The sequence below is a fragment of the Leopardus geoffroyi genome, chromosome B2 (assembly GCF_018350155.1).
Source record: "Leopardus geoffroyi isolate Oge1 chromosome B2, O.geoffroyi_Oge1_pat1.0, whole genome shotgun sequence".
In the NCBI taxonomy this organism is placed as follows: Eukaryota; Metazoa; Chordata; class Mammalia; order Carnivora; family Felidae; genus Leopardus; species Leopardus geoffroyi.
Window position 1 is genome coordinate 105,528,490 of NC_059332.1, and position 19,714 is coordinate 105,548,203.

At 35.1% G+C, this 19,714-nt stretch overlaps 1 protein-coding gene and 1 long non-coding RNA gene across 4 annotated transcripts in view; both read left to right on the top strand.

Annotated features, from left to right (window-relative positions):
* Window positions 1-7,234, top strand: part of KPNA5 (karyopherin subunit alpha 5) — a 49,754-nt gene extending 42,520 nt beyond the window's left edge. For all 3 annotated transcript variants that reach the window (XM_045499375.1, XM_045499377.1, XM_045499376.1), the window contains exon 14: window positions 3,771-7,234. In XM_045499375.1, the coding sequence (XP_045355331.1) occupies window positions 3,771-3,958 (188 nt within the window). In that variant the 3' untranslated portion in view covers window positions 3,959-7,234. The remainder of the gene's footprint in view (window positions 1-3,770) is intronic.
* A 4,684-nt stretch (window positions 7,235-11,918) lies between these two features.
* On the top strand, window positions 11,919-19,628 carry LOC123608918. Its single transcript, XR_006717515.1, has 3 exons — window positions 11,919-12,539; window positions 13,101-13,233; window positions 17,813-19,628. It is a non-coding gene; the product is annotated as an uncharacterized LOC123608918 (long non-coding RNA).
* The last annotated feature ends 86 nt before the right edge of the window (window positions 19,629-19,714 follow it).

Consider the following 19,714-nt stretch of genomic DNA (forward strand, 5'->3'; position numbering starts at 1 on the left):
GATGTCTGCCCCCAGCCCACCACTGGGGCCACAGTCAGACTGGTGTGTGCCTTCTCTTCCCCTCTCCTAGGGGCGGGATTCACTGTGGGGTGGCGTGGCCCATCCGGGCTACTTGCACACTGTCAGGCTTGTGGTGCTGGGGATCTGGCATATTAGCTGGGGTGGGTAGGCAAGGTGCACGGGGGCAGGAGGGGCAGGCTTAGCTCACTTCTCCTTAGGTGATCCACTTCAGGAGGGGCCCTGTGGCAGCAGGAGGGAGTCAGATCTGCTGCAGGAGGTTTGGCTCTGCAGAAGCACAGAGTTGGGTGTTTGCACGGAGGGAGCAAGTTCCCTGGCAGAAACTGGTTCCCTTTGGGATTTTGGCTGGGGGATGGGCGAGGGAGATGGCGCTGGCGAGCGCCTTTGTTCCCTGCCAAACTGAGCTCTGTCGTCCGAGGGCTCAGCAGCTCTCCCTCCCTTTGTCCTCCAGCCTTCCCGCTTTCCAAGCAGAGCTGTTAACTTATGACCTCCCAGACGCTAAGTCGCGCTTGCTGTGGGAACACAGTCTGTCAGGCCCCTCCGCTTTTGCCAGCCAGACTCGGGGGCTCTGCTTGGCCGGTGAGCCGCCCCTCCGTCCCAGCTCCCTCCCGCCAGTCCGTGGAGCGCGCACCACCTTGCCGCCCTTCCTACCCTCTTCCCTGGGCCTCTAGTCTGCGCTTGGCTCCGGCGACTCCGTTCTGCTAATCCTCTGGCGGTTTTCTGGGTTATTTAGGCAGGTATAGGTGGAATCTAAGTGATCAGCAGGACGTGCGGTGAGCCCAGCGTCCTCCTACGCCGCCATCTTCCTGACCGGCCAAAGATTTTTTCTTGTGATGAGCACTTTTAAGATTTACTCTCTTAGCAACTTAATAAATATGTAATAAAATATTCTTAACTGTATAGTCCCCATACTGTACATTATATCCCCATGACTTATTTATAACTGGAAGTTTGTACCTTTTGACCTCCTTCATACCTATTTTGCCAACTTCTTCAACGGGCAACCACCAGTTTGTTCTCTGCCTCTAGGAGCTTGGCATTTGTTTTTGTTTTTTTGTTTTTTTCATATAAGTGAGTTCACATGGTATTCGTCTTTCTTTGTGTGACTTATTTTATTTAGCATAATGCCCTTAAGGTCCATCCGTGTCGCACATGGCAAGATTTCATTCTTTTTATGGCTGAATAATATTTTATTATATACATGTATACCACAATTTTTTAATTCCTCTTCCATCAGTAAATACTTAGGTTGTTTATATATCTAGGCCACTGTAAATAGTGCTGCAGTGAACATGGGGGTGTGGGTATCTTTTCTAGTTAGTGTTTTTGTTTTCTTTGGATAAATACCCAGAAAAGGAATTGCTAAATTATATGGTGTTTTTTTTTTTTTTTTTGAGTAGTTTAATTTTTTGAAAACCCTCTACATGGTTTACCATAGTGGCTGCATCAGCTTACATTCCTACCAGCAATGCACCAGGGTCCTGTTTTCTTCACATCAGTGCTTGTTATTTCTAGTCTTTGAGAACTGATTCTAACAGATGTGAGGTGATATTTCATTGCAGTTTTTATGTATGTTTCCTTGATGATTAGTGAGGTTGAGCACCTTTTCAACCTGTTGGATATCTGTGTTCTTTGGAAAAATATCTATTCAGATAATCTGCCTGTTTTTTAACCAGATGGTTTGTTTTTGGTGTTGAGTTTTATGAGTTATTTATATATTTTGGGTATTAACTCCTTAAAGTATATGCTTTGCAAATATTTTCTCCTATTCTGTAGGTTGTCTTTTCATTTTGTTGATGGCTTCCTTTGCTGTACGCAAGGAACAGTAACCTTGCGTTTTAGTTTGATGTAACCTCACGTGTTTATTTTGACTTTTGTTGCCATTGCTTTTGGTGTTAAATCCAAAAATTGCCAAGATCGATATCAAAGAGTTTATCAGCTGTGTTTTCTTTTGGGAGTTTTAGAATTTCAGATCTTACATTCAAGTAATCCATTCAGGGTTTGTTTTAGTGTGTGGTATAAGATAGTGGCCCAGTTTCATTCTTTTGTATGTAGCTGTCCAGTTTTCCCAGCACCATTTTATTTATGTTTATTTATTTTTGAGAGAGAGAGAGAGAGAGAGAGAGAGAGAGAGAAAGAGTACAGGGGAGGGCAGAGGAAAGAGACACAGAATCTGAAACAGGCTCCAAGCTGTCAGCACAAAGCCTGATATGGGGCTTGAACCCACAAACTGTGAGATCATGACCTAGCCGAAGTTGGTCACTTAACCCACTGAGCCACCCAGGCGACCCCCCAGCACCGTTTTTTTGAAGAGATTATTATTTCCCATTGTATGTTACATTCTTTGCTCCTTTGTTATAATCTGATTGATGTTATATGTGGGTTTCTTACTGGGCTCTCTATTATGTTCCATTGATCTGTTTTTATGCAACTAAGTTTTGATTATTATAGCTTTGTCATATAGTTTGAAATCCAGGAGTATAATGCCTCCAGCTTTGTTGTTTTTAAGATTGCATCTGGCTATTGGGGTTTTATGTGGTTCAGTACAAATTTTAGGATTGTTTGTTCTGTTTCTGTGAAAAGTACCATTGGAATTTTGATATGGATGATATTGAATCTGTAGATTGCTTTGGATAGTGTGGACATTTTAACCGTACTAATTCTTCCAACCCATGAGCACAGAATATCTTTCCATTGATTTGTGTCGTCTTCGGTTTCTTTCATTATAGTTTTCAGTGCACAGGTCTTTTACCTCCTTGGTTAAATGTATTCCTAGGAATTTTATTCATTTTGATGCACTTGTAAATGGGATTATTTTTTAAATTTCACTTTCTAATAGTTTGTTATTAGTTTATAGACATGTAGTAGATTTTTGCACTGTTTTTGTATCCTCCTACTTTACTGAATTCATTGATTAGTTTTAACTATTTTTTTGGTGGAGTCTAGGATTTTCTATTATAAAACCATGTCATCTGCAAATGATGATAGTTTTACTTCTTCCTTTTTGAATTAGATGCCTTTAATTTCTTTTCATTGCATAATTGCTCTGGCTAGTACTTCCAATACTATTCTGTAATAATACATTTGAAGAGGTTCATCTGTAATCAAATGAAAAAGATTTTCAGTATCACTGAGACTTGTGTGTAGATTGTTTTTCTTGGAAGCAATGAAATGAAGTGCTATAGATTCTGCTTATCTTGTAAAAATAGACATTTTCAGTTTCACTTATAGGTTGTACTTTTGGTAAATTATATAATAGATGCACTGGATTTGCAAATAGTATTCATTCCATATTGGTATCTTCTGGTTCATTCTCTGAGATAATGTGTGTGTGTTAGTTTGCTCACCTTTTGGTGTGTTTTTGTTTTGATGCTTTCCATTTTGGTGCCTTTTATTTAGCATAATTACTTTGGAAAGGACCTGTGGACTTACATAATCTAAAACTGTCATTTTAAAATTGAGACACTAAATTACAAAGGAACCAAACTATTTGGGCAAAATCACACAGCTAGCAGAGTGAAGACTGTGATGTTTTTACCCCCAGGCCTGTGCTGCTTCCTCATACCGCACCGCCTCATGCTCTCATTCTTAAAGTTTAAGGCATAAATGGTGTTAGCTATCAGTATATGCAAAAATTAGATAAAAATAACAGCCCATTGCTAGTGAACTGACAGATGCTGTGGATTCATTATTTCAGTTCAAATTTATGTTGAAACCTGTGTAACAATTTTCTATATATATGTATATAATAGGTCTGGATAAAATTGAATTTCTGCAAAGCCATGAAAATCAGGAAATTTACCAAAAGGCTTTTGATCTGATTGAACATTACTTTGGTGTAGAAGAAGATGATCCCAGCATTGTACCTCAGGTGGATGAAAATCAACAACAGTTCGTGTTTCAGCAGCAGGAAGCACCAATGGAAGGGTTTCAACTTTAACTTGGTGGGGGAAAAATTAATGGCTAAAAAGGGTAGTTTCAGATATCTCTTCATTGTTACAGTGTCAGTAGGAATGTTTGGTGTGTTTTTACTTAGAACAGAAAAGAAAAAGTTGATGCACTTTTGAAAAGCAAAACAAAAGTTTCCATTCGGATGCAATCTTTTGTTATAGTTTTGTTTTTATTTTGGTGTACCTGTATTTGTGTTTCTGTTGTTTTATCTATTTTTTGTATCTACTTGTGAACAATTAAATACATATAAAATTATTTAATAACTTAAGCTTGAAAAGGAGAACTTTGGTAAAGTATTACATAATGGTTCTGAATTTTTTCTAGCATCTTGGAAACTGCGCATTAGCAGTTTTGCGTTAGCAGAATTGCATTCTGGCAGTAAGTCTGACATGCCCAATCTATTAAATCTACCTCTATCTTGAAGCAAAAACAAAAAAGCTTCAGAAGCATGAAATAGTGTAAAAGCTAAATTAGAATGTGAAAATATCTGTTACCTTAAATTATAAATCACTGTGCTGTAGGTTATACTTTGCAAAAAAAAAAAAAAAAGTTACAACAAAAACCTGTAAAATTTATTTATAAAACATAGAAGTATTGTACTGATAATCAATTAAAATGTGGCAATTGTGAAGAGAAAAGCTGTTCTTCATGTTGAACACATTAAAATGATTACACAACATTTAAATATTTGTTTTTAACATACAAATGCTATTAATATTATTATATTTTGTATTTTGACCAAATATGCTACCATTTTCGAAATAGTGTTTTATTATTTTTTCACTCTTCATTTTAAAAAGCATCATGATAGAGATGCCATCATGAATCTAAAGTAGTGCTGCATAGCAAAAATAATACTGTAATTCTTTCTCTGATTTTTCAGAGCAGTAATTGAAAAGTTTCACTTTCTGTGTAATAATAAACTTGGGTACTTGAATGGCAAAATTATCCTGAAGAAATCACCTTGTTATGTGTTAAATTTTATTACATGCACTTAATGTTTGGACACTAAAGGATGACACTAGTGAAAATTGCTAAGGATTCTTTAATATAGTTGAAATCTGTATTAGGGATTTTTTTTTCATAATACAGAGAGGGTCATACCGCTGCTTGTTGTAAATCAGTGTATTAGATTACATTTGTAGCAGATCGGTCAGTATAATGTATCTGTTTTACCTATTAACAGCAAAAACCTCTTCAAACTGTGAAGCTTTTAAAAAAAAAGTTTCAAAGGGAAAATTCTATTTATAGATACATATGTATAGGGTGTCTGTGTGTTGTTCTCACAGTGCTGTACTTGTTAGAGCTTTCTAAGCAGATATGGTACTGTTGAACTGCAGTCTTTTCATTTATGGTTATATGCAGGCTATTTACATTTCCAATTATATACCTAAAATACTTATTTAAAAATTAGTATACAACTGTCTTAAGATGGGAACTAAAGCATTTTTGATATGATCCATAGTCTATTCTGTAAAGAAAGATTTCATTTATGATAGCGTTTATAATGTTTCTGCTGGAAATCAGAGGCATGTTACAAGAAGAAAATGTATATAGGAGTACTTTTAAAACTTAGTATGACACTTTGTAAATTATGTATCATGAAACCGTGCTTTTGGCAAGACACTTAAAACCTACAGATATAAAATACAGGTTTAAATGGTGTCCATAATGCTGACTGTATCTGCCAAACCTCTTTTATATATTAAGTAGAGGATTGTATCTGTGCCCTTTTTATTGTGGTGGAAGTTATAAAGTTGAGTAAAAAAAGGTTTTTGTTGTTGTTGTTGTGTTATGTGTATTCAAAAGAACAGGGTAGTTATATCAAAGATTACCAAATTGATGGTGAATTTATGAGGTAAACTCTTTGTGGTACAGATGGTTCTAAGTATCAGGTGACAGGGTATTCCACTCTTTGTAATCAACCGAACTTAATAATGCAGTATAATTCATAAACTAACCAGCTGTGCCTGCTTTTATTTTGAGGACCCTGTAGTCATATTAATGAATATCAGAGTCAAGTCTTTCAAACAAAGTAGTTCTTATGAAAGGAAACATAATATATGTGTGTGTACACACCCTCACACATAAGATGATTTTTGAGGGGGCAATTTTTGAATTTTGCCAGTGAAACCTTATATCTCTAAATACAGAATATGACCATATTATAAGCATCTAAATATAAAATTATATTTAGATCTGTTACTTGGATAACTAATTTGATTAGATTTGAATGCAAGGAGTAGTATCTAATAGTTGGGACCAACTATTGACATGGTGATGACTTTATTGAACCAAGACTAGCAAATACTTTATTATTAGAATTTTTTAATATATGTCAACTCCTTTCAAATATAATTTTTAAAATGCTTCAAAATATATTTTCATTATTATTCACTGACCTTTATGGAAAAAAAAAAATTGACTTTCTTTCCTAATAAGACTTCTTATATTTAAATCCAAGAGAAACTGTGCCAAAAAAAAAAAAAAAAAAAAAATTAAAACATGTTATAAAGGGGAATGCATACAACATTAATGCAAAAAAACAAGAAAATACTTGAAAGAGCCTTTAACATTGATTTAATTAAATTCATTGTTTCATTTTGTCTGAATTTGAATTTTTACTAGTTAATCTATGCAATTATGCTTACTTGTTTTATATTTGTAAGTATTTGACTCACTAGCCTGGTGTTTTTAAACAAGTTTTATTTTGAAAGGTGTTCCTAGAACTTAATTTTTAATGTCCATTTTGTTCACTTACTGGTAGCACCGGAACAAAAAGCTGAAAAAACAAAAACAAAAAAATCTGCTGGCACAGAAATAATATCATTTGGTAACTGTAAAACTTACTTGCAAGATAAAGGTTGATTTGTTGAATAAAAGACTAAAAGAAACATTACCTTTGCCTTCATATTTTTTCTTAAGAAGGAGCATTATGGAAAAGGTAACTACTACAAAGTCTAGTGAGTTTTTGTTGCTGTTCTGAATTCGGCAATTTCCTGGCTGCTTGTGAAACTGAAATCAAAGTAATTGTTAACCTTTACTCTTTTAGTTCATAGCATTACTGTTTTATGAAATGTGACATATTAGGAGACAATGTGCTAGGGCTCTAAAAGGATAATGTGTCTTTAAATTCTGACTGGGGTGTGGGATGAAGGGAGGATATTCTTGTCTAACTAAATAAACCAACATTTGAGCAGTATGCAATATTATGAAATGTTACAGCACTATATTAAAAATAATAAAATACTATTTTACAATTGCAGTTATATAAATGTGTCTATTTTATTTGTTCTTACTGATGCTATTGTATTCTTATTGGAGCAAAAACAGATGCCCTCATGATTATAATTCCATCTACTTTATAAAAACCATTAAGAATGTTGTTTGTAACCTATCTGATAAAGCAGTATGTTGCCTTTATTTTAGAACTTACATATTCTGCTATACATTAGATCTGTCTTTGTATTTCAAGCTTTGGCAGTTTCACGTGTTTTGAGATTATTTTTTTCCTTTTCTGTTATTTTAACGCAATACTGTGCATTTATTTAAGGGGAAGAGTTTTAAACCAGATAAATAGAAATTGGAGGGAATGTCCAGTTTAACTTTCTTAATGTACTCTGGGACACATGGTCCACACCGTAGCCAAGCCTAAGCCTCCCTAGCTTAGAGCTTTTGTTTGCTGCTGCTGCTTGTCGCTTTGCCTGGCTTCATTTCTTTCAGTATTTGAAACTATGTTAATTACAGAGTAGCGAAAGGAATTGGATCGGTTATATTTAGGGTACCTTACTTTCAGTAAGGCAGTCTGCAATTTTAGTGGCAAATGAATTTCTGAAAGTGCAATGTAGAGGTCAAACAATAGACTGTGCCATTCCCTTCCCAGAAATTCCTAAGTATATCCTTTAATGATGTGTTTGGTCAATTTAATGTACGTTCTTTGATTTTCTTTTCATTCATATTTGAAGAGTTGACTAAGTTCAGTGAGTACATGATTCCCTGCTTTTAGCACATCAAATAAATTTTATATTTCAGTAGTTTAAGTTTTAGGAGAGCTTTACATCATATCATTATTATTAGCACTTTAACATTCCAATTTTCCATTTTGTTATGAAATAAAACTTTGAAATAATCGTACTAGCTGGAAAGCACCACCAGAACTAAAATGTTGATTGGGGGCAACCCCACCAAATAAACAACTTGGAATGCTCAGTAGTTAATGCACAACCATTTTAATTTGGAGACAGTAGGCAGTTTGAGGTGTAATGCCCAAAAGTGCCTACTATTTAAACATTGAGTGTTTTACTACTGTTACTCAATACAGTGTTGGAAGTCCGAGCCTCAGCAATCAGAGAACAAAAAGAAAAGGCCTCCAAATGAGCAAGGAGGAAGTCAAACTCACTCTTCACAGATGACATATATGCTATGTGGAAAACCCAAAAGACTCCATCAAAAAACTGCTGGAACTGATAGATGAATTCAGCAACATTGCAGGATATAAAATCAATGTACAGAAATCAGTTGCATTTCTATACACCAATAATGAAGCAGCAGAAAGAGAAATCAAGGAATCAATGCCATTTACAATTGCACCAAAAAACATAAAATACCTAAGAGGTGAAAACCCATTAAGTACCAAAGAGGTGAAAAATCTATACACTGAAAACTGTAGAAAGCTTGTGAAAGAAATTGAAGACACACAAAAAGGAAAACATTCCATTCTAATGGATTGGAAGAACAAATATTGTTAAAATGTTGATACTACCCAAAGCAATCTACATATTCAATGCAATCCCTATCAAAATATCACCAGCATTCCTCACAGAGCCAGAACAAACAATTCTAAAATTTGTATGGAACCAGAAAAGACCCTGAATAGCCAAAGTAATGTTGAAAACAAAAAACAAAAACAAAGCTAGAGACATGACAATTCCAGACTTCAAGCTGTATTACAAAGCTATAATCATAATGACAAGTATGGTACTGGCACAAGAACAGATACATAGATCAGTGGAACAGAATAGAGAGCCTAGAAATGGGTCCACAAACATGGCCAACTAACGTTTGACAAAGCAGGAAAGAATAGTCAGTGGAAAAAAAGTCTCTTCAGCAAATGGTGGTGAGAAAACTGGACAGCGACATGCAGAAGAATGAACCTGGACCACTTCCTCACACCATACACAAAAATAAACTCAAAACGGACGAAAGACCTAAACCTTAGGAAGCCATCAAAATCCCAGAGTTGAAAATAGGCAACAACCTCTTTGACCTCGACCACAGCAAATTCTTACTCAGCATGTCTCCGGAGGCAAGGGAAACAGAAGCAAAAATGAACTTTTGGGGCCTCATCAAGATAAAAAGCTTCTGAACAGCAAAGGAAACAATCATAAAAACTAAAAGGCAACCAATGGAATGGGAGAAGGTATTTGCAAATGACATATCAGATAAAGGGGTAGTATCCAAAATCTATGAAGAACTTGTCAAACTCCACACCCAAAGACCAAATAATCCAGTGAAGAAATGGACAAAAGACATGAATAGACACTTTTCCAAAGAAGACATCTAGATGGCTAACAGGCGCATGATAAGATGTTCAACATCGCTCATCATCAGGGAAATACAAGTAAAAACCACAATGAGATGCCACCTCACACCTGTCACAATGGCTAAAATTAACTCAGTAACAACAGATGTTGGTGAGGATGCGGAGAAAGAGGCACCCTTTTGCGCACTCCTGGTAGGAATGCAAACTGGTGCAGCCACTCTGGAAAACAGTATGGAGCTTCCTCAAAAAAATTAAAAATAGAACTGCCCTACGACCCAGCAATTGCACTACGAGGTATTTAACCAAAGGATACAAAAAGGCTTATTTGAAGGGGCACATGCACCCCAGTGTTTATAGAAGTGCTATCAACAATATCCAAATTATGGAAAGAGCCCAAATGTCCATTGACTGATGAATGGATAAAGAACACGAGGTATATGTATACAGTGGAATATTACTCGACAATCAAATAAAATCTTACCATTTGCAACAGCATGGATGGACTAGAGTACGTTATGCTAAGCGAAATTAGCCAGATAAAGATAAATATCATATAATTTCACTCGTATGTGGAATTTGAGAAACAAAACAGATGAACATAGGGGAAGGGAAGCAAAAATAAGAAAAAAACAGAGGGAGACAACCCATAAGTGTTCTCTTAAATATAGAGAACAAACTGAGGGCTGCTGGTGGAATATTGAGTGGGGGGATGATGGGCTAAATGGGTGATAGGCATTAAGGAGGACACTTGTTGGGATGAGCACTGGGTGTTATGTGTGCCTTCGTTTTTTTTATGTCATGTTTATGTATACCTAAAATATATAGTTTCACTTCCCTGTTTTTGAAATGTATAAAATGGAATATTTTATATATTCTATGATTTTTTAGCTCAATGTTAACAATTTTTGAGATACATCCATATATACATATACCTATGGTTCTTTTTCTTTGCTGTATACTATTGCATTTTGTGACTACATCATGATTATCTGGTAAGGCAAGTCTTCTGTTTTTCAGGATTGTCATAGCTCTTTGCATTTCCACATAAAGAATTCACTTCTTAAATTCTGTGAAAAGCCCCATAGGGATTTTGGCTGAAATTGCATTTAATCTAGAGGACAATTTTGGAGGAGTTAACATCTTAATTATTCTTTTACTACTCATTAGCAAGTTATAGCTTACCATTTACTTAGAGCTTCCTTGCTGTATTTCAAAAATCTTTTTTTCAGTTTTCTTCACAAAAATCATTAACATCTTTTAAGTTTACTCCTGGGTAGGACCCTCATGTTTTTCATTGTTGTAAAGCATTTCTTGTTAACTAAAAATTTCCAAATTGTTCCTGGGGTATAGAACTCCAATTGAATTTTGCATATTAATCATATCTAACAACCTTGCTAAATTAGTTCCAATTTGTAGATGATTTTGGGGTTTTGTAGATAATATTAACTGTAATGACATTCATTTCAAATCCTTGTTTCTGTTTCTTGTTGCATTAAGTCATGACCTCTAGTATGATATTGATTAGAAGTAATAGTAGCAGGCATTTTAAACTTGTTATTATTTTCTTAAATGCATTTAATGTTTCACCACTGATGATGTAGTAGGTGAAGTTTGTATTTGGAGATTCTGTGTTATCAAATTTGCCCACTCCTTAAAATCAATACCCCTGACATTTTCATGGTCATTTGTGGACATTGTGCATAGTGGTGAAAAAATCGAGTCACCCAGGACACATGTTCCCAGCTGAGGTTGAACAAAGCAATGCTCTGCTCTCTTATTTCAGCCTTCATACTACAAACAGCTATCCTTTCATGACCTATTTAGTGCCATGTGTCTTGTGTTTTTTTTTGTTGTTGTTGATTTTGCTGTTTAAAATGGCCTCCAAGTATATTGCTGAAGTGCTGTCTAGTGCTCCTAAGTGCAAGAAAACAGTGTGACTGCTTTCTATTTATTTATTTATTTATTTATTTATTTATTTATTTATTTATGTGACTGATGTGTCTTTTTTTTTTTTTTTTTTTTTTTTTTTTTTTTTGAGAGAGAGAGGGCACAAGTGAGGGAGGGGCAGAGAGAGGGAGAGAAAGAATCCCATGAGGGGCAGAGAGAGAGAGAGGAAGAGACAAAGAAGTGGGACTCACCCCAAAGCAGGGCTGGAGCTCACGAACTCACCTGATGCAGGTCTCGAGCTCCCCCAAGTGGGACTCACAAACTGTGAGATCATGACCTGAGCAGAAGTCAGATGCTTAACCAACTGAGCCACCCAGTAGCCCCTTGTGAGTGATGTGTCTTGACAGAAAACACATTTGTTAGTTACGCTTTGTTGAGGCATGAGTTACAATTCTGTAGGCTGTGAGTTCAATGTTAATGAATCACATATATATAGTTTTTAAAGAGAAACACCTATAGAATAGGGTGTGTATTGTTTGGTTGACAAACATATTACCAGAGGTTCACAGGAACCTAACCCTGTATTTTCCCCTAGGAGTAATGATTCAATACTTGCTAATTCAGTGTTTGCAGCAACTTTATACAATAACTACCATGAATAATGATAACTGTATGTTTTTTGTAGATAACTTCCATCATTTAAAATGTACTCTTTTTTCCCTAATGTAAGGTTTTTATTTTATTCTGTTTTTAACCTGAATGGAGTTGAAATTCATCCAATTTTTCTCTGCATCGTGAATAAACCTATGGCTTTCCACTGTTGATATGTTGAAAAATAGACTTTCCAGTATTGAACCTATTTTAAGATGTACCCAATGTGTCAATTATCATTTTATTGCTTTTAAGCTCCAAATGCACACTTCCCCAACCTACTTTTTGATATTGGTCCAGGACCTCGTAAACATTTCTCCTTTGTCGGTAGAAGGCCCTGGAGGGACACTGAAGGAGGAAAAAGTTTCATGACCTATTCCTAGTTTGCTTTTCCTAGCTTTTGTTCCTATGATGCTCAGCCACTGTGCAGAAGACTACAGCGTCTCACCTCCAGCCTAGTGTCAGTGCTACTTCTGCAGGCAGCTTCCTGGTGAGTTTCATTGGCACCTCTAGTCCACTTCCCAACCAGTTCAGTGGCACTCTCACAGGCAGCCCACTGGAGACTTACCCCAGTGACCCACCTCGTTTTCTAGCAAGTTGCACAGGCTCCCTGTAGGGGGTGTCCCAGCTAGTTTCACTGTTGCCCCAGCAGGCTTGCAGGGAGCCTTGCAGGCATCCCAGTGGGCAACTTCTCAGTGACATTAAGTAGCCCTTGGAAGCAACTTTCTAGGGAGCTCCTCCAGCACCCCTTGAGAGCAACTTACTGGTTAGTTTTGTTGGCACCTCAGTGGACAGTTTTCTGCTTGCCAGCCTCAGCCTGAGACACCCAAAGAACTTTTCTGCCATCCAGTAATGCTACATACCAATGAGGTCCAAATCTTAGCCTTGCTGGAGGGAGACCTATTCCAAATTGATTACTTCCTTGGATACTGACTTTGCCTCAGACATAGTGGCTGTTCCCTACATATCCTGTTATTTATCAGACTTCTCTTTACCAGGAGTAGCCAATCCCTCATTACTAATCTCTTTACATTAAATTGTCCCTGTTCAGTTTTAGGTGCTGACAGCACTCTGGCAACCATGTGAACATTCCTAAAACACACAAGTGACACAGTACAAGAAAGGCAAAGATTCTCTTTGTGCCCAGGGAAAGCAGCGTTATGACGGGAAGCAGAGTGGCTATGGTAGGTAGACTAAGCCAATTTTCCGGAAAAATTATGAAACTACAAAGAAGATTGTGCTGAGGCTTGAATGTGTTTAGCCCAACTGCAGATCTAAGAGAATGCTGGCTATTAAGAGATGCAAACATTTTGAACTGAGAGGAGATGAGAAGAGAAAGGACCGAGCGATCTAGTTCTAAGCTTCATATTTTGCTATATTATGAAGACATAAAATCTTGATGTAATGTTCACCTCAAAAATTTTTCCTGTTCAGGTATCAAGGACATGCTATTTTCTTTAAAAAAAAAAAGTTTTATTTGAGATATTCACCTACATACCATACAATGTATCCACTTAGAGTATACAATTCAGTGGTTTCTATATTCATACAGATGTGTAAGTATCACCATAATCAATTGTAGAACATTTTATTTTGTGACTCACTTTCACTTAGCATAAATGTTTTTAGTGTTTAGTCCATGTTGTAACATATATTGATATTTCATTCCTTTTTTATTACTGAATAATATTCCATTGTATGGATATAACACATTTTATTTATCCATTCATTGGTTGATGGACATTTGGGTTATTTCCACATTTTAGTTATCATGAATTGTCCCCTTTATCCAATAACCCTCTATGTTTGGTAATATTCTTCGCTCTGAAATCCACTTTGATGTTAATATAGCCATTCTTACTTACTTTTGTTTTAGCATAGTATATCTTTTCCATCTTTTTACTTTTAATCAATTTCCTCCTTTATAAAGTGTGTTTCTTGTACTTATCTACTAATCCAAGATACGGATTTTGCTTTTTTATGCTGAGAATCTCTGCATTTTCAATGGAGTGTTTATAAATCATTAACAATGATCATGATTATTGATTTAATTTAGACCTATTTGCTTTTTGTCCCTTTTTTTTTTTTTTTTTTCTGGTCTGCTTTTGCTTTTTCTACACAGTTTTGGATTAGCTAGGTATTTTTTAGTTTTCCATTTCATCTCCTTTGTTGACTTATTAGCTGTAACTCTTTAATATTTATTTTTCATTTTTTATTGGTTGCTTTATAAAGGATTTAAAATAGCCATTTTTCACTCTGGCTACTTTCAAGTAATACAGAAGCATATAACATAAAACACTGTACTTTTGAGCACTTGAGATGTGGTAGTACCACTGAGAAATTGAATTTTTAATGTTATTTTATTTTAATAAAGTTAAAAATAAAAACTGATAACTTTACTTGGTTATTAGAAAACCTAAGTATATTTGGCACAACTTAGGTATGGGAATTTTTGTTTTGACTATACATTTTATGAAGTGTAAATATAGACTATTTCCAATCAAAATTTAGTCTTTGAACTGAGATGTAAAATCCATGTTGGGTCTCAAAGATTTAAAAAGGAAAAAGTAATATAAAATATCTTATTAATTATTTTTATATTATGGTTACTTGCTAAAATACTATTTTGAACATACTGAGTTAAATTCCATTAAAATTCATTTTACTGATTATTTTTACTTTTTAACATGGCTATTAGAAAATTATAAATTTCCTATGTGGTGTTATTTTTCTGTTTGACAACACTGGTATAAGCAGCTTGAGTACAGTATACTTCCCTTGTCTCCTTCTCTGCCTTTGTCCTGTTGTCATACATTTTTCTTCTCTATATGTCATAAACTCCCTAATACATTTATTGTTTAGCCATAAATTTTTGCTTTAGTCAACTATTCTTAAATTTTTTTTAATGTTTATTTCTTTTTGAGAGAGACAGAGACAGAATGTGAGTGGGTTAGGGGCAGAGAGAGAGGGAGACACAGAATCCGAAGCAGGCTCCAGGCTCCGAGCCATCAGCACAGAGCCCGGGACTCGAACTCACAGAGCTGTGAGATCATGATCTAGCCGAAGTCAGACGCTGAACTGACTGAGCCACCCAGGCACCCCTTTAGTCAACTATTCTTAAAGGAGGTTTAAAAATGTATGAAGTTTTTTATATTTGCCTGCATAGTTACCATTCCTAGTGCTCTTCAATTCTTTGTGTAGATGTAGATTTCTATCTGGTATCATTTTCCTTCTACATGAAGGACTTTAACATTTTTGTTTTATAAGTTTGCTAGTGGTGAATACATCAGCTTTTGTATGCCTGAGTAAGTCCTTACTTCATCTTCATTTTTGAAAGATTTTTGTTGGATGTAGAATTTTAAAAAAATTTTTTCCCCTTTAAGATGTTGCTCCAGTGTCTTCTGACTTGCCTTTACCTGATAAGAATTTTGCTGTCATTCTTATCTTTGTTCCTTTGTAAGTAATGTTAACTTTTTCTTTGACTGCTTTAACATTTTTTTCTTCATCACTGATTTTAAGCAATTTGATTATGATGTGTTTTGGTTTGCCTTTTTTCATGTTTCTTGTTCTTGCAGTTAGCTGAGCTTCTTGGGTTTTTGAGTTTATAGTTTTCATCAAGTTTGGAAACATTTCAACTCATTTCTTCCAATATTTTTTCAATTCCAATTCCATTTGTATTAGGCTGCTCAAAATAGTCATACCTCTAATACTGATGCTTTGTTCATGTCTCTCTCTCTCTGTGTGTTTCATTTTGGATAGTTTTCATTGCTTTGTCTTTGAAGCCACTAATCTTGTCTTCTGTTGTATCTAATTTGCTCTTAATTCCATTAGTGTATTTTTCATGTCAGACTTTGTATATTTCCTCTTTAACAGTTCTACTTGGGTCTGTTTCATATCTCCCATATTTCTTCTTATGCTCAAGCTTTTCTGTACTGTGTTGAACACAGAGGGTATGATTATAGCTGATACGTTGTACTTATCTGCTAATTCTAATGTGCTCTGTTTTTGTTTTTCTTCTTTTTCTTCATTATGGTTTATATTTTCCATTTGCATGCATTCTTTTCATGTCTGGTAATTTTGTGCTGTTAACCAGGCATTGTGAATTTTACTTTTTTGGCTATTAGATAAGGATTTCCTGCATATATTCTTAAGCTTTGTTATTGGACACAATGAAGTTACTTGAAGACACTTTGATCCCTTACAGTCTTGCTTTTAAACTTTGTAAGGCAGGCACAGAACAGCCTTTATTTTATTCCTGAGGCAATATCATTCTGATAGACTCTATCAGAGTCCTGAGGCAATATCATTCTGATAGACTAGACTCTGCTAGTCTGCCAAATATGAGAGTTTTTAGTTGGGCCAGTGGAACTCAAACCATTCTTGGCCATGTGTAAGCTCCAAACAAAAAATTGTTTCTCCTTATTCTTTCAGCTGGTTCTTTTCATGACCATGGGTAGTGGTCACTCAGCTCAGGTGTCTAGAGCTCTCTGCGCAGCTTTATCATTTTGGTTCCCTACCCTGTGAAATCTAATTGTCTTATCTTCCCTGGCTTCCTGGCCCTTGTCTTCAACTCTGAGAAAATTCTAGACTCCACCTAGGTTTCCTGTCCACACCCTGCAGTCTTGAAACTCTCTAGGCAGTAAAGTGGAACAATTACAGAGCCCAACTAACTTATTTTCTCTTTTTCACGGATCACTGCCCTTCATTGCCTGATGTCCAATGTCTGGAAACTGTTGTTTCATGTTTTTGTGCAATTTTTCAGTTGTTTCAGGCAGGAGAGTATATCTTATTCCTATTACTCCATTTTGGCCAGAACAGAAGATGGCATACCAATTCATAATGTTCTTTTTAAAATCTCTGGCTTTAATCCCTGTTATCATTTCTAAACTGTTTTCTTGTACCTTTCATCTCTTATCTTGACAACTCTGCCAAATTCAGTTACATCAACCCTCTATATTCTATGTTTTAATTTACTTCATTAGTTTCTGCTGTTTTATAATTTCCAATCTTTTATTCCCTTTGGGTGTATTCTATATTTCTGTTTCTAATTTCTTAGGGATGTTTAACACATTTGTTATAAACCTTTCATTCCTAAGAAATGCATATTGAGGCTATTAATTTACTTTGAATTACCACTTCAGCTGCATTTCACAGTTTTGATACATAGCTTTTTCTTATTCAATTCTAAGCATTTTTAAACTTCTACTATGATTTATTCTTTGATCTGTGAATCATTTAGAAATGTTTTAAAATCCTCAAACTTTAAAAAAATTGTGACAATAAATGAACAAATAAGTAAACAAAAACATTATGCCATTAATTTCTAAGTTGGGATAGGATTACTCTTATAGTTTAACAGTTGATGAAATGTGCTTTATGTTTTAGTATATGCTGTTTTAGTGAATGTTTCATGCATGCTAGAAAAGAATGTATATTATTAATTGATTCACATTTTAAATATATTTACGAGTCAGTGAAATTTGTCAATTTCTAAGAAAGATATGTAAATTTCCCAAGATAATGGTGGGTTTGTCCACTTTTTCCTTGTAGTTCTGGCAATTTTATGTATTTAGATGCTGCATTACTTTGTGCATACAAATTTATAATGGGTATAATATTTTTCAAGTTCAAATGAGAATTGGTAAATTTATGTGCCAAAAGAACAGAATAGTTATTACAAAATGTTAGTTTCAGATTATGTGATAACTGAATTTGAATAAAACAAACTAGTTGAAACTTAGCTGAAAATATTTTATTTTTCAGTTGTTGTGGGAACAATGGACCTTACTGCTGAAGGCTGAAGACACAGAAGCCCCATTATGGCAAGATGAAAATGTGATCAGAGTGAAGCTTCAATCACAGCTTTTTGTGGTGAAATCTATACCAGCGCACTAGAGAATGGCCACTATCCAAAAAGGCAGCCAGTAGATAGAATGAAAGAGTACAAAACCTTTGGTCTAGGATTTACTAATGTTAAAAAGAAAAATAGATGACAGTGAACACTTTGGTTAATAAAATGATGTAACTAAAACCAAGCAGAAAACAACAGAAAAAAACCCGTTCTCCATCCCTGTTCTAGGTAACTTCACTGTAAACATCTTTGGTGAAAGCAGTTTCCCTTCAGACATTTTCACAGCACAACTAATGGGCTGTCAGCAATTTTGCCTTAAACGGTAGAATAACTGGTTGATAGTTTGGTTTCATTCTCTATTGACCAATCAACCACGTTTGGCCAAGTTAAAGTATTGAAGCTGGATGTCCATTTGTTTTCATTTCTCCATTGACAAAATCCCCATCTTTGTATTCTATATATCTTAGTCCTCATAATGGTCTATATGTATTGTTGTTTTAGTTGTGTACTTTGTATACAGTATATTACTGCTTTCAATACATTCTGCATATCTTTGTCTTCTCTTACCACAGTTTCTTTTCTTTATTCTGACTACTGATATATCTGGATTCATTTTGACCATGTTATTTTGTTCTGTTTCCCCTTTTTTTTTCTTTCCCTTTTTCTCTTTTCTCCCCCCTTTTTACCTTTTGATTAATTTCATTCATCTATTTTTTAAAAAATCTACCTGTTTGAGAGTTCGTATTTTCCTGTTACCCTAGGAATCTTAACTTATATATTTAACTTAACAAAAATCTAAATAGTTTTGCATTCCTCTCAATCAATGCAAGAACCCTACTCCTCTACAATTTATAAGGTAGTTTTTTTTTCTGAGTCAGAAGTTAGATATTTTTAGGATATACCGTCAATTTTTACTTTGATTTAAGTATTTTTACTTTTTTTTCTTTTTCATCCATTCCTTCTCGAAGCTTGGACCCTCCACTGGAGATTGCTTTCCACATTCTTGTCCTTCGGACATAGCCTCTTAGCTCACTTATTCATTTTCTGATATGGCCAGATATCCCAGGATCATCTTATATATTTCCTGTACCACATCTGGGATCAGCCATTTCCCTAAGGAGGCCTCGTTTCTGTTAGTATGAAATGATATTTGGAAATCAAGATCTGTGTGCTAGGAGCATACAACTACTTGGTTGCCCATTGCTAACTAGGCCTTTTCAATGTACAGAGCTAGGAAAAAAATGTACTTTTTAATTACTTATGCTTAATCAATGTATATGAAGTTTTCTTACCAATATCAATATTATTGTTAATAATATGCTTACTGAAAACAGGGGTTTGGTTTTTGGGTGGAGGAGGAGACTTCTTTTTAAAGGTCAAATATATCCCACTAGAGATTTTTAAAAAACACTTGAAATATTTACTCTCCATGTGCCAACTTGATACACAAGTTTATTCATTTGATTTTGCTTTTAAAAGTTGATTGCCTTTTTTAAAGAACGTAATGTTTTTATCATTATGTGAGACATCCATACTGTCTAAAGTAAAATATATAAAACAAGATATATTCAGAAAAGTTTAGCTTCTATCACTGTCCTCTCCCACATATTTCCTTCCTTGTCCTATAAGTCACATTAAAAATATTTTTTTCAGTTTACCTTTCCATTTTTTTTAATGTTTATTTATTTTGAGAGAGAGAAAGGGAGAAAGTGCATGCAGTGGGAGAGGGGCAGAGAGAGAAGGAGAGAAAGACTCCCAAACACGCTTCACGCTATCAGCACAGACCCTGACATGGGGTTTGATCCCACAACCAT